Source organism: Hemicordylus capensis, chromosome 2 (genome assembly GCF_027244095.1).
Source record: "Hemicordylus capensis ecotype Gifberg chromosome 2, rHemCap1.1.pri, whole genome shotgun sequence".
In the NCBI taxonomy this organism is placed as follows: domain Eukaryota; kingdom Metazoa; phylum Chordata; class Lepidosauria; order Squamata; family Cordylidae; genus Hemicordylus; species Hemicordylus capensis.
In genome coordinates, this window is record NC_069658.1 from 248,994,407 (window position 1) to 249,010,657 (window position 16,251).

The following is a 16,251-nucleotide window of genomic DNA, read 5'->3' on the forward strand; positions in this document are numbered from 1 at the left end:
TTCCAGGCTCCACTTTCAAACTCTCTTTCCACTCCCAGTCAAAAAAGTTTTAAAATGTGCTACCTCCCTCCCTCCTTTTGGACTGTTGCGTCCAGGAATCCTCTTCAACAAATGTGGCAACCATGTCCCCAAACCTAGCAACCTAGACCAGGAATTCTCAAAGTTGGGTTCAGTGTTCCCTCTAACAGGGATTCCCAGATGTTGTTGACTACACCTCCCATAATTCCCAGCCAAAGGCCACTGCAATTAATTAATTCCCAGCCAAATGCCACTGGGGATGCTGGGAGTTGCGATTCTTTTTATTGAGCAGGGGGAGAGCAATTTGCCCTATCATCCCCAGCACAGCATCCCTCCAGTGGCTGTTGCTGGTGTCTGCCTTATGTTTCTTTTTTAGGTTATGAGCCCTTTGGGGGACAGGGAGGCATTTTATTTATTTGTTTGTTTGTTTATATGTAAACCGCTTTGAGAACTGTGGTTGAAAAGCAATATACAAAAATTCACCGCATTCGTATTCATTGTAGAGAACAACATCTGGGAATCCCTGTTAGAGGGAACAGTGGTTGGGTCTCTGTTGTTATTGGACTTCCACTCCCACAATCCCCAGTCTCAGTGCACTGCCTTTGGTTGGGGATTATGGGAGGAAGTCTAATAACATCTGGGGACCCAACGTTGAGAATCCTTGACCTAGACAATTGCCTAGATCACCTGCTCCTAAATCTAGCCCTGCCTGAAATTCTTTGCATTATTGTTCGAGTTCGATACCACTTTTAAAAAAAATAATCTCAAAGCTAGAATGCCAATTCTAGCAACTCACACTAAAAGGCCTTAATAGTTGAGCAAAGAGGAATCTTTAAAAAAGTGGCAATTATCTTTATTTAGCAGGGGGAGAATAACTGGCCCTATCCATCCCCAGCACAGGATCCCTCCGGTGGCTTTGCTGGTGTCTGTCTTACGTTTCTTTGTTTAGATTGTGAGCCTTTGGGGGACAGGGCAGCCATTTTATTTATTTATCAATATCTCTGTAAACCGCTTTGGGAACTTTTGTTGAAAAGCGGTACATAAATATTCATCGTATTCGTATTTGTGTTAATAAGGCACCCTCCAAAGCAGGAGCATAGCAAGGTTGAAGGAGGCTCTGGGACAAAAAAGGAAGATAACCCCCTGGGTCCCCGGCCTCCTCCTCCCCCCTCATTGCTCAGCCCCCGTGTCTTGGCTACAGAAGAACTAGGAACATAGGAAGCTGCCATATACTGAGTCAGACCATTGGTCTACCTAGCTCAGTATTGTCTACACAGACTGGCAGCAGCTTCTCCAAGGTTGCAGGCAGGAATCTCTCTCAGCCCTATCTTGGAGAAGCCAGGGAGGGAACTTCCCAAAGCGGCTTCATCCCCTGAGGGGAATATCTTGTAGTGCTCACACATTAAGTCTCCCATTCATATGCAATCAGGGCAGTCCCTGCTTAGCTATGGGGACAAGTTATGCTTGCTACCACAAGACCAGCTCTCCTCTCCAATATGGACATGGTAGAAAACAAAACGTTCTTGGCATGTTCTTTCTCTCACTCCTATGCAAATAATATCATACAGGTGAAACTCGGAAAATTAGAATATCGTGCAAAAGTCCATTAATTTCAGTAATGCAAATTAAAAGGTGAAACTGATATATGAGACAGACGCATTACATGCAAAGCGAGATAAGTCAAGCCTTAATTTGTTATAATTGTGATGATCATGGCATACAGCTCATGAAAACCCCAAATCCACAATCCCAGAAAATTAGAATATTACATGGAACCAAGAAGACAAGGATTGTAGAATAGAACAATATCGGACCTCTGAAAAGTATAAGCATGCATATGTATTCAGTACTTGGTTTGGGCCCCTTTTGCAGCAATTACTGCTTCAATGCGGCGTGGCATGGATGCTATCAGCCTGTGGCACAGATGAGGTGTTATGGAAGACCAGGATGCTTCATTAGCGGCCTTCAGCTCTTCTGCATTATTTGGTCTCATGTCTCTCATCCTTCTCTTGGCAATGCCCCATAGATTCTCTATGGGGTCAGGTCAGGCGAGTTTGCTGGCCAATCAAGCACAGTACACTGTATACTTTTCAGAGGTCCGATATTGTTCTATTCTTCAATCCTTGTCTTCTTGGTTCCATGTAATATTCTAATTTTCTGGGATTGTGGATTTGGGGTTTTCATGAGCTGTACGCCATGCTCATCACAATTATAACAAATTAAGGCTTGACTTATCTCGCTTTGCATGTAATGCGTCTGTCTCATATATCAGTTTCACCTTTTAATTTGCATTACTGAAATTAATGGACTTTTTCACGATATTCTAATTTTCCGAGTTTCACCTGTATACTCTCCACACTCCAGTTGGGAACCAGGAGCTTGCCACAGAGTCAGGGAGGTAGAAGGGAAGTGAGCAGTGTGCTATTTCCCAACCAGTGGGGCACTGGAGGCCCCTCCCTCATGGGCCCAGGGACCTTGCCTCCCCCCCACCCCCATTCAGTTATAGCTATGCTTATACACCCCTGCTAACTGAGCAAAGAGGCGCCTTTTAAAAGTGGTGGTTCTCTTTATTTAGCAGCGGGAGAGCAACTGGCCCTATCCAAGCCCAGCACAGCATCCCTCCAGTGACTGTTGCTGGTGTCTGTCTTATGTTGCTTAGACTGTGAGCCCTTTGGGGACAGGCTGCCATTTAAATCTATATATTTAATTCTCCTGGGTACACCTTGGAATGTGCGTCCCGGCACCTGATTGGCTGAGGCGCACCCAGGAGGATTGGTTGCCACAGAAGCAGCAGGCCCGGCCACAGAGGCCAGAGGCGGTGGCATGCCAGGCCTAGGAGGGGGGAAAGAAAGTGGGGGGGGGCAGAAGTGACAGTGGGGAGGAGAGGCAGATGGGCCCAGCACGGGTTGGCCGTGGTCAGGAAGCGGAGACTGGGGCAGAAGGGGGGGGGGAGAGATAACTGCCAGCCCCAAAGTGTGCACAGTTGCTCTGTGTGGGGTTGGCTAGTAATTAATTAATTTCTGTATGTGGAAATTTGGAACTTTGGCTGAAAAGCGGTATATTAATACTCGTCATATTCGTGTGCCCCTGCCCCAGAGACCAAAAAGGGGACAAGATGGGGGCAGTGATTTACCAGAGACAAAGAACAGAAATGTTCAGACTGGGCAGGTTTGGGTGGAATATATAGTCCTATCTCTTGGCTTCATCTGAGTCTGCCCTACGGCCAGCAGAGGGCTGCATACAATCTGCTGAGGTGTGTGGTGGTTGCTCCTCCTTGTGTGCCTTACTTTGGAGGGATGATGCGAGTATCCCAGAACTTACTTTGTCAGCTGCATCCGGCAGCATCCCCTCTCCCACCATTGAGAAGCAACTGGATGCGGGAAGGACCTGCCGCGCTGGTTTGTTTGCAGTTTGAGGTTGTGAAAAAGTGGGGAAGTCATTCAACTTGCCTTCCCCCCACTGATCTTAAAAATGGCAAGGCTATAAGAAAAATGATTTCTGTAATAATTGACAGAAATAATTGTTATTTCTGCACAGAAATAAAACTAGCACTTTTTAAAAGGCAGCAGCAATAATTTAAAACGACAACAAAACCTGTCCAGGTTAATCTGCATGAAAACAAAGGGAAACAATATAGAACAAGCGACTTCACTACAGTGATAAACACACTGCTGGCTGTAGGCCAGGTCTGTTGATAAAGAGCAGGGAGAAATCGCAGCCAGCTGCTGCAGATGCTGATGCAATTCTTGCAAGTCTCTGAGATAAGATTCCTGGCTCACAGAAACACTAGATCACTCTTGTTTGCATTCACTGTGAAAGGCAGAGGCAACGATTTAAACAAGAAAATAAAATAAAAAGAATTATGTGTGGAGATACCTAAGAAAGTTCCTTAAATTCACATCATTTTCTTGGACTTTCAGGTGCCACAAGACAGGCAGAGCACACAAGGGAGAAGAAATGCAATCAGAGCATCTGAGGAAAAGTGAGGCGTCATTACTAGTAAGTATCCAGAGTGAGGATTTACTTAGATAAGTATTCAGAGCCCTCTTTGAGCAAAAACTGGATGTATTTTGCAGTTGCACAAGTGGTGGGACTTGAAATTATCTGTAGAATTCAGCAACTAAATTATATATTTTTTCCCTTAACAACAAAACAAAACATGATGTTAGCATATGGGATGGCTTTAGTTGTTCTGGGGCTTCCAGGTAAGAGACTGTCAGTGGGCTCCCCATGTTCCTACAAGGGTAAAGGTGAGAAGGGCACTCAAATTGAATTCAGAATTGTGAGAGAATCTCTGTTTCCTTCCTTCCTTCAACATTCTCAAGGTTGCAAATATAGTCCTGAACGTGTGTGGCTGTGCCTGGTGAAATACTAGAAGAGAGAGCAGCTTAGGACTTCCTGTTCCCAAGGTTTTCACTCCTTTGAAACAATTCAAGATTCTAGCCCAGAAGGATACATATGTGGCAAGTGAAATGCCAGAAGCTGGAAGCAGGACGGAAGTTTTCCCTTAATAAGGGACTGCGCCTTCAATGCTCCTCCTTGTGTCGAGTAGGAGCAGAATAAATTACAGAAAATGATTATGTTAAACAGGGACAGAATGGTTTATGCAAATGTACTCTATTTGCCTAATTTAAGTAGATCTCAGAATGTATCTTTTCTCAGTGCAGAACACACAGACACAGAAATATACTATAAGGGCCAAAGTAAGAATGTTTTTGGAGCTGACATGCTTATTTTTCACTCTCTAAATAGGAGCCACAGGTAGGGTGACCCAATATGGATCAGGACTGTGGTGCGAGCAAAGGATTAAAGCCACCTTTCCCTACTTTGTGGTCTGTGGCTGACATCCGAATGGTACACTTGCATAAGAATGTTGTGCTTGTGCAAGGAAGTTGCACAGGCGAGTTCTCCCATGTTGGGAGCTTGTGTTCCAGACTAGCACTGGGCTAGCACAAACATGTTTGGACTTGTGCAACAGGTGGTCAAGATGTGGCATGCCTCATATGATTTAAAGGGAACTTTGCTTTCGCACACTAGAGCAATTCTGCTATTCCCATGATGTAACATATGTATTATTTCCACAATCTGCATGATGTAGCACAGCGGCATCTGATGGGCCGCTGTGTGAAACAGGATGCTGGACTAGATGGGCCTTGGGCCTGATCCAGCAGGGCTGTTCTTATGCTCTTTTAATGTGGTCTTCTTGTTCTACCACAACCTTGTTCATTGTGCAAGGGCACCATTGATCAGGATCTCGGCCTGTATTTTCCTCCCCACCCTGCTGTTGATATTTAGAGAATTATAAACAAGCATATCATCTCCAAGAACATGCTTAAAGTCATGTGTCTTGGCTCTAACCCAGCCCTTGTTTTGTCCCTATCACGGAAGAGGAAGACAGAAGCTGAAAGAAAAACTATCATCCAGGAGTGGAAGGAGTTGCGAAGGTTTCTTGAAGAGCAAGAAAAACTCATGCTGAGGAGACTGGAAGAGCTGGATAGAGACATTGTTGCAAGGGAAGATGAGAGGGCTTCAGCAGACTCCCAGAAAACTTTGCCACCCAATAAGGGCAGAAAAGGAGACCGAAGTCGACCTGTGATGGTGAATAATTCCTGTTATTCAGATAATTGGTTTGATGTGTCTGAAGCATGTGTCTGAACACCTTCTGAAGCATGGGTGCTCTTGTGCTAGAGTGCAAGTACTTTTCAGAGCTCACATGCACTCTGGAAGTACTCAGAGTGGAAACACATCACTGAGGATCGACTGATGTGTTCCTGCCCTAATGGAGGGCTTCTGGAGCACAGACTGAGGCAAGTTCTGAAAAGTGTTTGTGCTTTTCCACAAGAGTGCCAGTGCTTTGGAAAGCATGGAGACCAGTGAGAAAGGCTAGTGCTTCATGGACACTGAAGCTAGGAGTGCCCATGTTGTGTTGCTCTGGATGTTAGTCATAGTGCCTGGGAGATCTTTACATTTTCAAGTGTAAACTCTGTAGATATAGAGTGGAAAATGTACTTTCACGAATCCACTTGTTAGAAGGGAGAGATTCTCCCTGTCGCTTGTCTCTTGGTTAGGTAATTTTCACTGGACACCAGTATCAAAGTTTCAAACAAATCTTTATTTCATGCTAGCAAAAGCTTCTGGGTGCCATATTTGAACTGATCAGGTTTATTTGAACTCCAAGAGTAATTAAAATTAGAATCAAATTTATAAATAAAGTAATAAAATATAGTTTACTACCTATTCCTAACCTACAGTCATACCCACCCTTCTCCCACATAATCCCCAAATCACATCCCCAAACTCATCCCTAAATTACACAACTGCCCCCCCTGACCAATCCCAGAGGTCATTTCCCTAAAACATTACACCCTCCAAGCATCCCCCGCTCTGCCTGCTTTTACTTCAACATGCCCTGCTCAAAGTTTTCTACAGTACAGAAAAGGGCAGCTGGAATGTTACAGGAATCTTGAGTTTATGTCTGATAGCCTTTTTCTATCTTTTCTCTTCCAGAGCATTAGAAGGACTGAGAACAGGTATGTTCTGCCCATGTGTCATACTACTGAGTTTGTTTTGGGAACTGACCTAGACTGGCATTCACTGGAGACAGTAGTGGGCCTAGGGTTTACAAAAGTGTTTACATTTAAAGCTGGTGGTATTTGGTAGAGGGTCACTGCAAAATGTTAATTGATTAGCATAATTGGCTAGAATTGTCCATGTGATCAGTGTAGGAAACATGGCTCACACTTTAAATAGACTTTATTTGCCCCTAGAGATGTCAGCACACCGCCAAATGTAATTGACTACATAGAATCACAACATCATCACTCCCTTATGATCCCTAATTGCCTGGGAGCACTCAAGAAGTAGTAAATCAGAGAGAAAAAATTGTGCCAAAGCAGTAGCTGAGAGCTGCAAACAGCATGAATAAAGTAGGATTAAGAATTTTAGGGGGATGTATATTCACCATCCTAATGTGGGGAATTCTCTCTGGTAAGAGATACCCTTCTAATATAGCAGAGTGCACAGAAGCATAACACAGCGGAGTCTGCCCAGGGATGCGTGTATGTTGAGAGCAAAATAACTTGGAGCCAGTTCATAGTTTCAAATCAATATAAGGAGTATTTATTAGTGAACTCCATTCTAGATAGTAAAGTGGAGATATAGGACCTCTAATTTAGCTAGCTAGCGGGATGCACATGGATGCATCTCTGCACACATGGTGCAGGGAGAGAGGAGTTTGTATGTTGCAAGGGAGAAGGAAGAGAAGGAGAAGGAGGAGGAAGAGTAAGTGGCAGGCAAGAAGGAAGGAAGGAAGTTAGTTCCTAAGAGTAGCAATCTACATACCAAAGGGATAGTGTTAGAGCAGTAGAGAAGGGATGACCAATGTCTTGACCTCTCTAGCCCTCTGACTCACTAGTCTGTCCCCCTCTGTCATTGAGACATGAGACAGCACAAAGTCCTTAACTTCCAACACCTAAAACAGAAACTTATGAAAAGCAAAGCAAGCTGAACAGACTTTTGGCTCAGCCCTAACTGGGACCCCTTTTTAGCTTCTTCCTTTCTTCATCAGGAAGCATGGGATATTTCCTATTTCTGAAAGAGGTTTTGTGGAGCTTCAGGAGAGGATAAACCATTTCTCTGAGAAGAGGATTACCCTGCAGGAGGTGCTGCTGGCATTTAAAGGTGTGTTCCGCCTCCAAGAGACTTAATCACTGTTTAAAGTCCATACAGGGTATTCACTGGAGGTAGGAACAATGAAATCACAAGGAAGACTTCTTTGAGATCCATGTTTCCAGCCCATAACCCTGATTGCTTGTTTGTCTTGTTTGCTGTGCCACATTTTTAATATAAACAATTGCATCATGGAAGTGCAGGCCCTGAATGTGAACATGTATTTTGTTTGCACCTGCAATAGATCGGGTTTTGTAGTCTTACAACTGGGTAAACAGATGTTCATAATCTTGTCCCCAAGAGGGACAAAACAGGAATCATGGGACAGATACTAGAAACTAAGTAAGGACTGACTGTCCATGGTATATAGAAACAGCGGGAGCATATATGTATATAGAATGCGTGGGGCCTGGATTCTTATCTTTCCTGCTCTTTTCTTCCAAAGAAATATTGCAGCTGGAGCTGGGGAATGATGCAGGCCCAACTTTCTTATTTGGTAAGACAATGTGAATATTTCTTATTGGTCTAAGCCATGATGATGTAGATGGGTCATGAATGTTAAGTAAGCTCTGTTGTTGTTAATCCCTTAACCTCTGTGGTGAACATGATCCTTAGAGCTAATGAACACTGGTTGAAATCCATTCAGCAAGCGCTGTGTCCTTGCAGCCAGAGGCTTCCTCATCAGTGAAGTGTGCACACAGGGGGAAAGGGGAGCATGTTTTGCTGATTTCTCCTGCCTTCAGGTGCTCTTTGCCTTCCAGAAATATGCTCCTGAGGGCCACGCATACCCTAGCCTACTTGCCAGCTCTTGTATTCCAAGAATCACCAACCCTTTCCCCCAGTTGCCACAAAAGTAATGAAAAAGGGCAGGAACAGGCCAGCAGGTGGTGCTGTGAAAATTGTGCTAAGTTCTTGTTTTTATTTATTTATAATATTTATACCCCCGCCCATCCAGTACACTACTGCTTGGGGAGGCTGTTAGGCATGTGTAAGAAGGTAACACTATTCTAGGAATCAGCATGGAAATCTGCAGCAGTGTGTGTATAGGGAATAAGATTGTGTTTGGAATGTGTGCAAAATCTTTGACTATTGCTGTATGGCAGTGGCCTAAGTTGCCTGGAAAGCCCATTCAAAAATTTTCTCTAGTATCCCTAATTCAATGTTATGTTTTTCTTCTAAAAAAATGTGTGGAGGTGGTATTTTAAATAAAAGAATACACATGTGCAACGAATGCCTGAAGAATCTCCTCTCTTTCCCAGGCAGTCTAGGAGGGACATCATTCTACTCTGGACTTCTCCATTCTTGCAAAAGGCGTGGAGGCAAAATGGCTATGTTCGAGCTAGTTCAGGTAAAGGGATCTGCAAGTGATGGTTGGGGAGGAAGAAGGGATGGTGGTCATGGAATACTGGAGCTGTAGATCTTCCAGGTTAGTTAATCCCAATTGGATGGGCATATCCTCACCTTCCTTATATAGGTGTGTGTATGTGTGTGTTTTGCTCCATGGTGCCAGACCCCAAAGGGCCCTGCATCCACTCAGACCTCCACTTTTTCTTCTTCTTGTTTAATATGTCTCTCAAGTCTGAGATCTGACCCTAGGCCCATTCACATATTATGTTCACCCTCGTACAATGAGTGTACAGTGCACTCAGATACAGATCTGTACACAGGTACAGTCATTCACATGTTATGGCGAACACAGGTACAGAAGAACCCTTCCTGTTTGTACCATGCATTTGAAGGGCCTGTATCCAGGTTCGCTTTTAAAATGAACACAGGTACAATCTTTCACACGTGTATGAGTCTAGAGACATCTGTACACTCATAAAGCATAATTTCTGAATTGGGCTACTGACAATAGCCCTATTCACACATATTGTTTTCTTGTACAATACTTGTACAGTGCACACATACAATGTGTGTACAGTGCACACAGGTACAGCTCTGTACACAGGTACAGTTATTCATATATTATTTTGAACACAAGTACAGCAGTATACTTCCTATCTGTATCCTTTATTTCAGGGGGGCCTGCATCCAGGTTTACTTTTAAAATGAAACATGGGTACAGTCATTCACACACCGACAATGTATGAGTGTACAGACATCTGTTCAGAATGGGGGTTCTTACTGTTTCAGGAGCCTGTGTCCTTTGAGGAGGTGGCTGTATATTTCACTGAGGGGGAGTGGGCTCTCCTGGACCCCCCTCAGAAAGCATTATACAGAGAAGTTATGCAGGAGAATTATGAAAATATGACTTCATTGGGTAAGAGTTAATTTACCTTGTATTTTTACAGTGGAGTGTCTCTCTCTCTTTGTACCTAATTGGCTCCCATCTGGCAATTTAGGCTTCAAATGAATTGCTGTTCTTGGAAAGCCAATGTGGTGTGTAGTGGTTATAATACTGAATTCAGAAAGTGGAGACCCTGATTCAAATCAGCCATGAAGCTTACTTGTTAGAGTCCAGTCATTATCTCCCAGCCAAGCCTATCTTCCAGAGTTGTGGTTCAAAAATGAGGGAGAACCATTATTACCATTCTGAGCTCCTTGGAGGAAGAATTTGCTGAACACATAAAAATACATGTATTCATAGTGCTGTGCCAAATATTTCCCCATAGAAATGTGTAGGGTAAGTGGGGAGCAGAGTTTGGTAGAGATCTTCCCTAATTCTTACCCTTTTCATTAAGCTATTTGCCCGTGTTCACAGCTGCCTTCCCCACTTATCTGTAGCTTCAGCATTACAGGTGAAACTCAGAAAATTAGAATATCGGGCAAAAGTCCATTAATTTCAGTAATGCAAATTAAAAGGTGAAACTGATATATGAGACAGACGCATTACATGCAATGCGAGATAAGTCAAGCCTTAATTTGTTATAATTGTGATGATCATGGCGTACAGCTCATGAAAACCCCAAATCCACAATCCCAGAAAATTAGAATATTACATGGAACCAAGAAGACAAGGATTGTAGAATAGAACAATATCGGACCTCTGAAAAGTATACAGTGTACTGTGCTTGATTGGCCAGCAAACTCGCCTGACCTGACCCTATAGAGAATCTATGGGGCATTGCCAAGAGAAGGATGAGAGACATGAGACCAAACAATGCAGAAGAGCTGAAGGCTGCTAATGAAGCATCCTGGTCTTCCATAATACCTCATCAATGCCACAGGCTGATAGCATCCATGCCACGCCGCATTGAGGCAGTAATTGCTGCAAAAGGGGCCCAAACCAAGTACTGAATACATATGCATGCTTATACTTTTCAGAGGTCCGATATTGTTCTATTCTGATTTGGCTTATGCCAGCATCACATCCTCAATAGTGATTACTTATGTGGTGCTGTAAAAAAGTCTATTTGATCAGATTTGACTTCATGATATTATGATATCACACAAAACTGGGCAGCAAGAGCGCCCAGCTGAGAGAGGATTCCTTAATGCATTGTGCTCCTGGCGCGGTGCATTGAGGGATGCTGGAAGACTTCCTCCAATGGCTTCCTGTTCTGCCACTCACTACAGCACAGCTCATGTGTTGCACAAGTGGCAGAGCTTGTAAACAAAAATAGATCCCATGCGGAGAGGCAGACAGGAGCCTGCCTCCCCGCCAAACCTCTGCCCTGCCAGCATTTTTGGTTGTGTGAATGACCTTAATAGATGCCAGTTCTTTTTTGAGCAAGTTCCATGTTCATGATCTATAGATATATGACACCCAAGAGTATACAAAGCATTTCCAGTGCTGGTGAGGATGTCTGGCGCATGAGTACCATACGTTATGTGTACCAGCTGTGGCCCCCTCGCCCTACTCAGTGCAGCACCTTTTCGAACACATAGGTCCATTTCCAGAAGGACGATCTTGCATGGAAGCCTTGCCAAATCAAGCCACTCCCTCTTATTATTATTTTTTAAAGTGGGAAATTCATTGACATATGAACCTGCCTTACACTGAGCTAGTCCACTGACCCACTTAGGTCAGTAGTGCCTGCACCGACTGGTATCAGATTTTCAGAGTTTCAAGTGGGTCTTTCTCGGAACTCCCTGGGGATGTTGGGGATTGAACCTGGGGTTTTCTGTCTGTCTGTCACTGAGCTGCAGTCCCTCCCCTTAGAAGGTGAGTTTACCCAAACTCAATCTTAACAGCTCATATTGTTATAAAAACCTTCTCCACTCTGATTCCATATTTGCACCAGTTCTTTCCCTCACCAAGTCGGATGGATTCTCCCGGGTAGAGGAACGGGAAGAGACAATCTTCCAGGCTCTACAGTCTCAAGAATCTGAGGAAAGGAACAATTGTGAAGTGACCAGTAAAGGTGAGAGGGAAAGGCATATGAACCAGCACGATCTAATGTGATGTGTCTCTGGGCCTTTCCTAGGGTCCCTCCTGACGCCAGAAAGCTGTGCAACGTGAGGAACGGGCAGGCAAGTTCGAGGAGGGAAGGTTGCCAAGCTGCAAGGCTTGTCAGGAGTGTGAGGAGAGGCTCTCCTTGCAAGGTCTGTGTCGGGGAGTCACCGACGAGCAATGGGCTGCCCCAGGAGGCCAGAAAAACACCCGAGAACAAACCTCCCCGGCGCGGGTGGCAGCCAGCCGTCCCTACACTGTGGGGGAAGACATTGATTATTCCCCCGTCTGTGGAGCGCCCGGCTGGTCCTGGCAGGGAACAAGGGAGATGCCTCCAGACTGCAGTGTGATCTCACAAGGCTGAGGACAGCTCTCGCAAGATTTCAGGAGAAGATGTCGTGAGACCTGCCCCGAATGTCAGGGGCTACATAAAGCAGGACTGGCTGATGTTGAGAGGCCAGTCCAGGAGGAGGGCTCAGGAGGGATAGAGCCCTATGACTCCCCAGGAGACCTGGAGGCAGCAACTCAGGAATAAGGCTGGTGAAGGCCACAAGCCTTAACTCGAATGAGTAATGCTCTCTGGGGGTCAGAAGCTCTGAGGCTGCCCTGGCCCTGCAGCCGACTGAGGAGGGCAGAGCGTGACAGTTTCCAAGGGTCAGGTTGGTCCCAAAGAGCTGCTCCGATGGCAGTGGTGGGGACCATTTTGCTGGCCTGCTCGCAGTAGCGGGGCCAGACCAGCGATGGCCTGTGTCCAGCCACCTTGGCAGCCCCTCTCACCCCACCCCCTTCGTCTGACATTAGATGTGGGGGTTAGCCATGCCCCCACATCTGATGTCAGACACGGGGTGTGTGGTCTGGCTCCCGAATGGGGCCATACGGCCCCATTCGGGAATTAGATTCAGGCCAGTGCTGTGTTCAGTGTGGCCAGGAGCGGCTCTTCTCTGCCTTAAAGGCAGGGAGAGCCTCTCATGGCCACGCTGCGAACACAGTGCTGGCTGTCTAACTCCCAAACGGGGCTAGATCGAGGCCAGAAGCGGCTCTCCCTGCCTTTCAGGTGGGGAAGATCCACTCCTGACCACACTGTAAATGCAGCGATGGCCATTTAGCTCCCGAATGTGGCCCTGCAGCCCCGCTTGGGAGCTAAACCAGCCCCCTCGCATCTGACGTCCGATGTAGGGTGTGTGTCGGGGCTGTGAGGTGTGGCCCCTGAGGGGTGGTGGCCTGGGTTCTTTGAACCTGGTCGCCCAATATTGGCTACGCCCCTGCCTGCTCATGCTTCATCCATCCGCTGCCTGAGATTACTGCCTCACCTTGGGTCATGAAAGGGCTGCCCGAGTGTGGGTTCTCTGATATGGACTACTTTAGGGGAATAAGGCTCAGGGTTGCATACTCTGGATGGTCTTGTTCCTGGGACTCTTGGCTCTTGTGTCCAGGTTTTGACACAACAACAAGCTCCTATAAAAGGGAGTCAGAACCAACGTTCACACTTATTCACAGTGGGTTTTTCCTTCCACCCCTTATTCCCCCAGAGCATGATGGGCACGAGAAGACAAATGAAGAGGATTTACTGCCAGAAAATTCTGAACAAGGTAGACTTCAAGAGATCTCTTTTAGAAGAAGTGAAGCAAAAGAGCTCCAGGATTTTGATAGGGGAGACACTTCTCAGCATCCACGCAGGTCAGAAAGGTTTTTCCTTCCATCCCTTATTCCCCCAGAGCATGATGGGCACAAGAAGACAAATGAAGAGGATTTACTGCCAGAAAATTCTGAACAAGGTAGACTTCAAGAGATCTCTTTTAGAAGAAGTGAAGCAAAAGAGCTCCAGGATTGTGATAGGGGAGACACTTCTCAGCATCCCCGCAGGTCAGAAAGGCAGCAGAAAATTGAACAAAGGACCAGACTGGAGAAACCAGTCCCTTTTCAGGGTGGCTGTCAGGAGATTGGCAAAACCACAGTTCCAAAGAGGATCTGCCAAGGCAGGAAGCAATTGCTGTGCACCAGATGTGGGAAAATATTTAATCAAAGTGTCCTTCTTCTGAAGCATAAGAGAACCCATACAAGAATGAAGCCGTGTCAGTGCTCAGACTGTGGGAAAATCTTCAGCCAGAGGTCCCACCTTAATAAACACAGCAGAACCCACAGGAAAGAGAAACGGTTTGAATGTTTGGACTGTGGGAAAACTTTCCATCGGAGTTCCCACCTTGCTTCCCATCGAGGAATCCACGTGGGACTCAAACCATACAAGTGTACAGATTGTGGGAAGAGCTTCCGTCGGAGACCTGACTTTAGGAGACACCAGAAAATCCACACAGGAGAGAAGCTGCATCAGTGCTTGGATTGTGGAAAAAGTTTTCTTCTGAACTCAAGCCTTATTAAACATGAGAGAATCCATACGGGAGAGAAGCCATATAAATGTTCTGACTGCAGTAAAAGTTTCAGTCAGAGGTCTCATCTTATTGTGCACAAGAGAACCCACACAAAAGACAGGCCATACAAATGTTTGTTCTGTGGACACGGCTTTAGTCAGAAAGTACATCTTACTTCACATCAGAGAAGATGCAAGAAAAACACAGAACATATGGGAAAGAAATCCTATACATGCTCTGACTGTGGCAAAAGCTTTAAACTCAGCTCTGCATGTATGAAACACGAGAAGAGCCACGAAAAACATTTGGATGCTTGGACTGCGGGGAAACGTCCTCTACGAGCTCGCACTTTGCATCACACTGAAAAATCTATGCAGGAGCCAAGCCGTAGCAATGCACAGAGAGTGAGAAAAGCTGCAGTGTGAGGAGGTTTTTTTTTTAGGAAAACATAAGGAAAAACCTCTTGAGATAAAAAGGGCCAAAACAGACATGATGTGGGACAGCTGTCATTGGCTCTCAATATATTTTTACTTGAAAGCATCTACACGGGGTGGAGAAGGCTCAAGACTTGTTAGATCAGTAAAATTATGTGTGTGTGTGTGCGGGGAAGGGTTAAACTCCCCAAGCACTATTACTGGGATCTAGTTTGAGGCGTCCTCTGGTGATTTTAGGTTAAAACAAGTATGGGCCTGCAACAAAATGTTGGAGTTTATCCCTGCTGTGCATCTGTGAGCCAGTGTGGTGTAGTGGTTAGAGTGCTGGACTAGGACTGGGGAGACCTGAGTTTAAATCCCCATTCAGCCGTGAAACTAGCTGGGTGACTCTGGGCCAGTCACTTCTCTCTCAGCCTAACCTACTTCACAGGGTTGTTGTGAGGAGAAACTCAAGTATGTAGTACACCACTCTGGGCTCCTTGGAGGAAGAGCGGGATATAAATGTCAAAATAACAATAATAATAATAATCTGTTAACTGAGTCTGTGCCTGAGCATGGTAAAAGTTTTAGGCACCTTTCCCCCTCAGAAACAGAAGAGGTTGTGACTGTCTTGAGGGAGTACTCTTCAAGCTGAGAAATTTCCTGCTTCCTCCCCCCCGGACCCCTCCTCCCCACCGCCACTGAGTTCCATTAGTTCTGCCCCTGTTAACTGCCCATTGAGTCCACAGACATTCTGGTGGCTGCTGTGTAAGGGCAAATGGGCACAGCCTTCCCTAAAGCTCTCCACCTGCAGCTGCAATGTTACCCACCTAACTATGAGGTTATCCACACACGCAACAGAAACCAGGCTAAGGGAGCCCAACCCGGTTTCTGCTGCACCTGTGACTACAAGGTGGCAAACCCGCCTATGTCGCCTCCCTGTTAAACCAGGTTAGGAGAGAGAGCTCCTAACCTCATTTTTCTGGTCGTGTGTTTGCTCGCAGCCATGGTGTGTACACTCAGGGGTGGAGGGAGGCTCCCAGTAACGCACCACACACTCACGCAGTGCATTATTGGGGCTCCAGGGGGCAGGGTGCCTCATGGCGGTGCTTCCCTGCGCCCCACCTCCAGAGCGCCTGAGTGACGCGCAGACGGCCTACAGAAGAGCCGCCGCTCATCTGGGTGGGCAATCCGCCAGCCCATGGACGGAACACCGATCGTCTGCGGGGAAGGGAAGGTAAACCCTCCTTCCCCACAGTTAGCCCCAAAGCTCTTCTTACTGATCGCGAGAAGAGCTTCAACAAGTTGGCAGGCATCCTATTGAATTCAGTAACTTATGCATCCTCTCTGTCTCTCAAGACTCTACTACTCCAAGACCTGCAGTTTTTGTGGCTATGGTGGGCTCCAGGTTCTGCCCCCTTGATGGACAACATTAGCATAAGAATTCCCT

General features: G+C 45.9%; 2 protein-coding genes across 3 annotated transcripts in view; both read left to right on the plus strand.

Moving 5' to 3' along the window:
* The first annotated feature begins 3,399 nt into the window (after positions 1 to 3,399).
* On the plus strand, positions 3,400 to 15,990 carry LOC128343057 (zinc finger protein 684-like). The gene is made up of 10 exons (XM_053291508.1): positions 3,400 to 3,416; positions 3,939 to 4,017; positions 5,407 to 5,616; positions 6,526 to 6,548; positions 7,586 to 7,698; positions 8,132 to 8,182; positions 8,946 to 9,034; positions 9,823 to 9,949; positions 11,874 to 11,993; positions 13,552 to 15,990. The coding sequence occupies exons 2-10, from the start codon at positions 3,976 to 3,978 to the stop codon at positions 14,811 to 14,813; spliced, it is 2,037 nt and encodes a 678-aa protein (XP_053147483.1). The 5' UTR covers positions 3,400 to 3,416; positions 3,939 to 3,975; the 3' UTR covers positions 14,814 to 15,990.
* The window catches only part of LOC128343035 (zinc finger protein 271-like), a 159,866-nt gene continuing 156,809 nt past the window's right edge, over positions 13,195 to 16,251 (plus strand). For both annotated transcript variants that reach the window (XM_053291387.1, XM_053291389.1), the window contains exon 1: positions 13,195 to 13,205. The gene's annotated coding sequence lies outside the window, so the exon portion shown is untranslated. The remainder of the gene's footprint in view (positions 13,206 to 16,251) is intronic.

What these genes read in the sequence shown, in the direction of transcription:
- LOC128343057 (XM_053291508.1), top strand. Translation starts at nt 3,976, where the DNA reads ATGCAATCAGAGCATCTGAGGAAAAGTGAGGCGTCATTACTA. An exon ending in AGGCCCAACTTTCTTATTTG is followed by an intron (nt 8,183 to 8,945) that starts GTAAGACAATGT and finishes TCTCTTTCCCAG; the next exon opens with GCAGTCTAGGAGGGACATCA. An exon ending in CTATGTTCGAGCTAGTTCAG is followed by an intron (nt 9,035 to 9,822) that starts GTAAAGGGATCT and finishes TTACTGTTTCAG; the next exon opens with GAGCCTGTGTCCTTTGAGGA.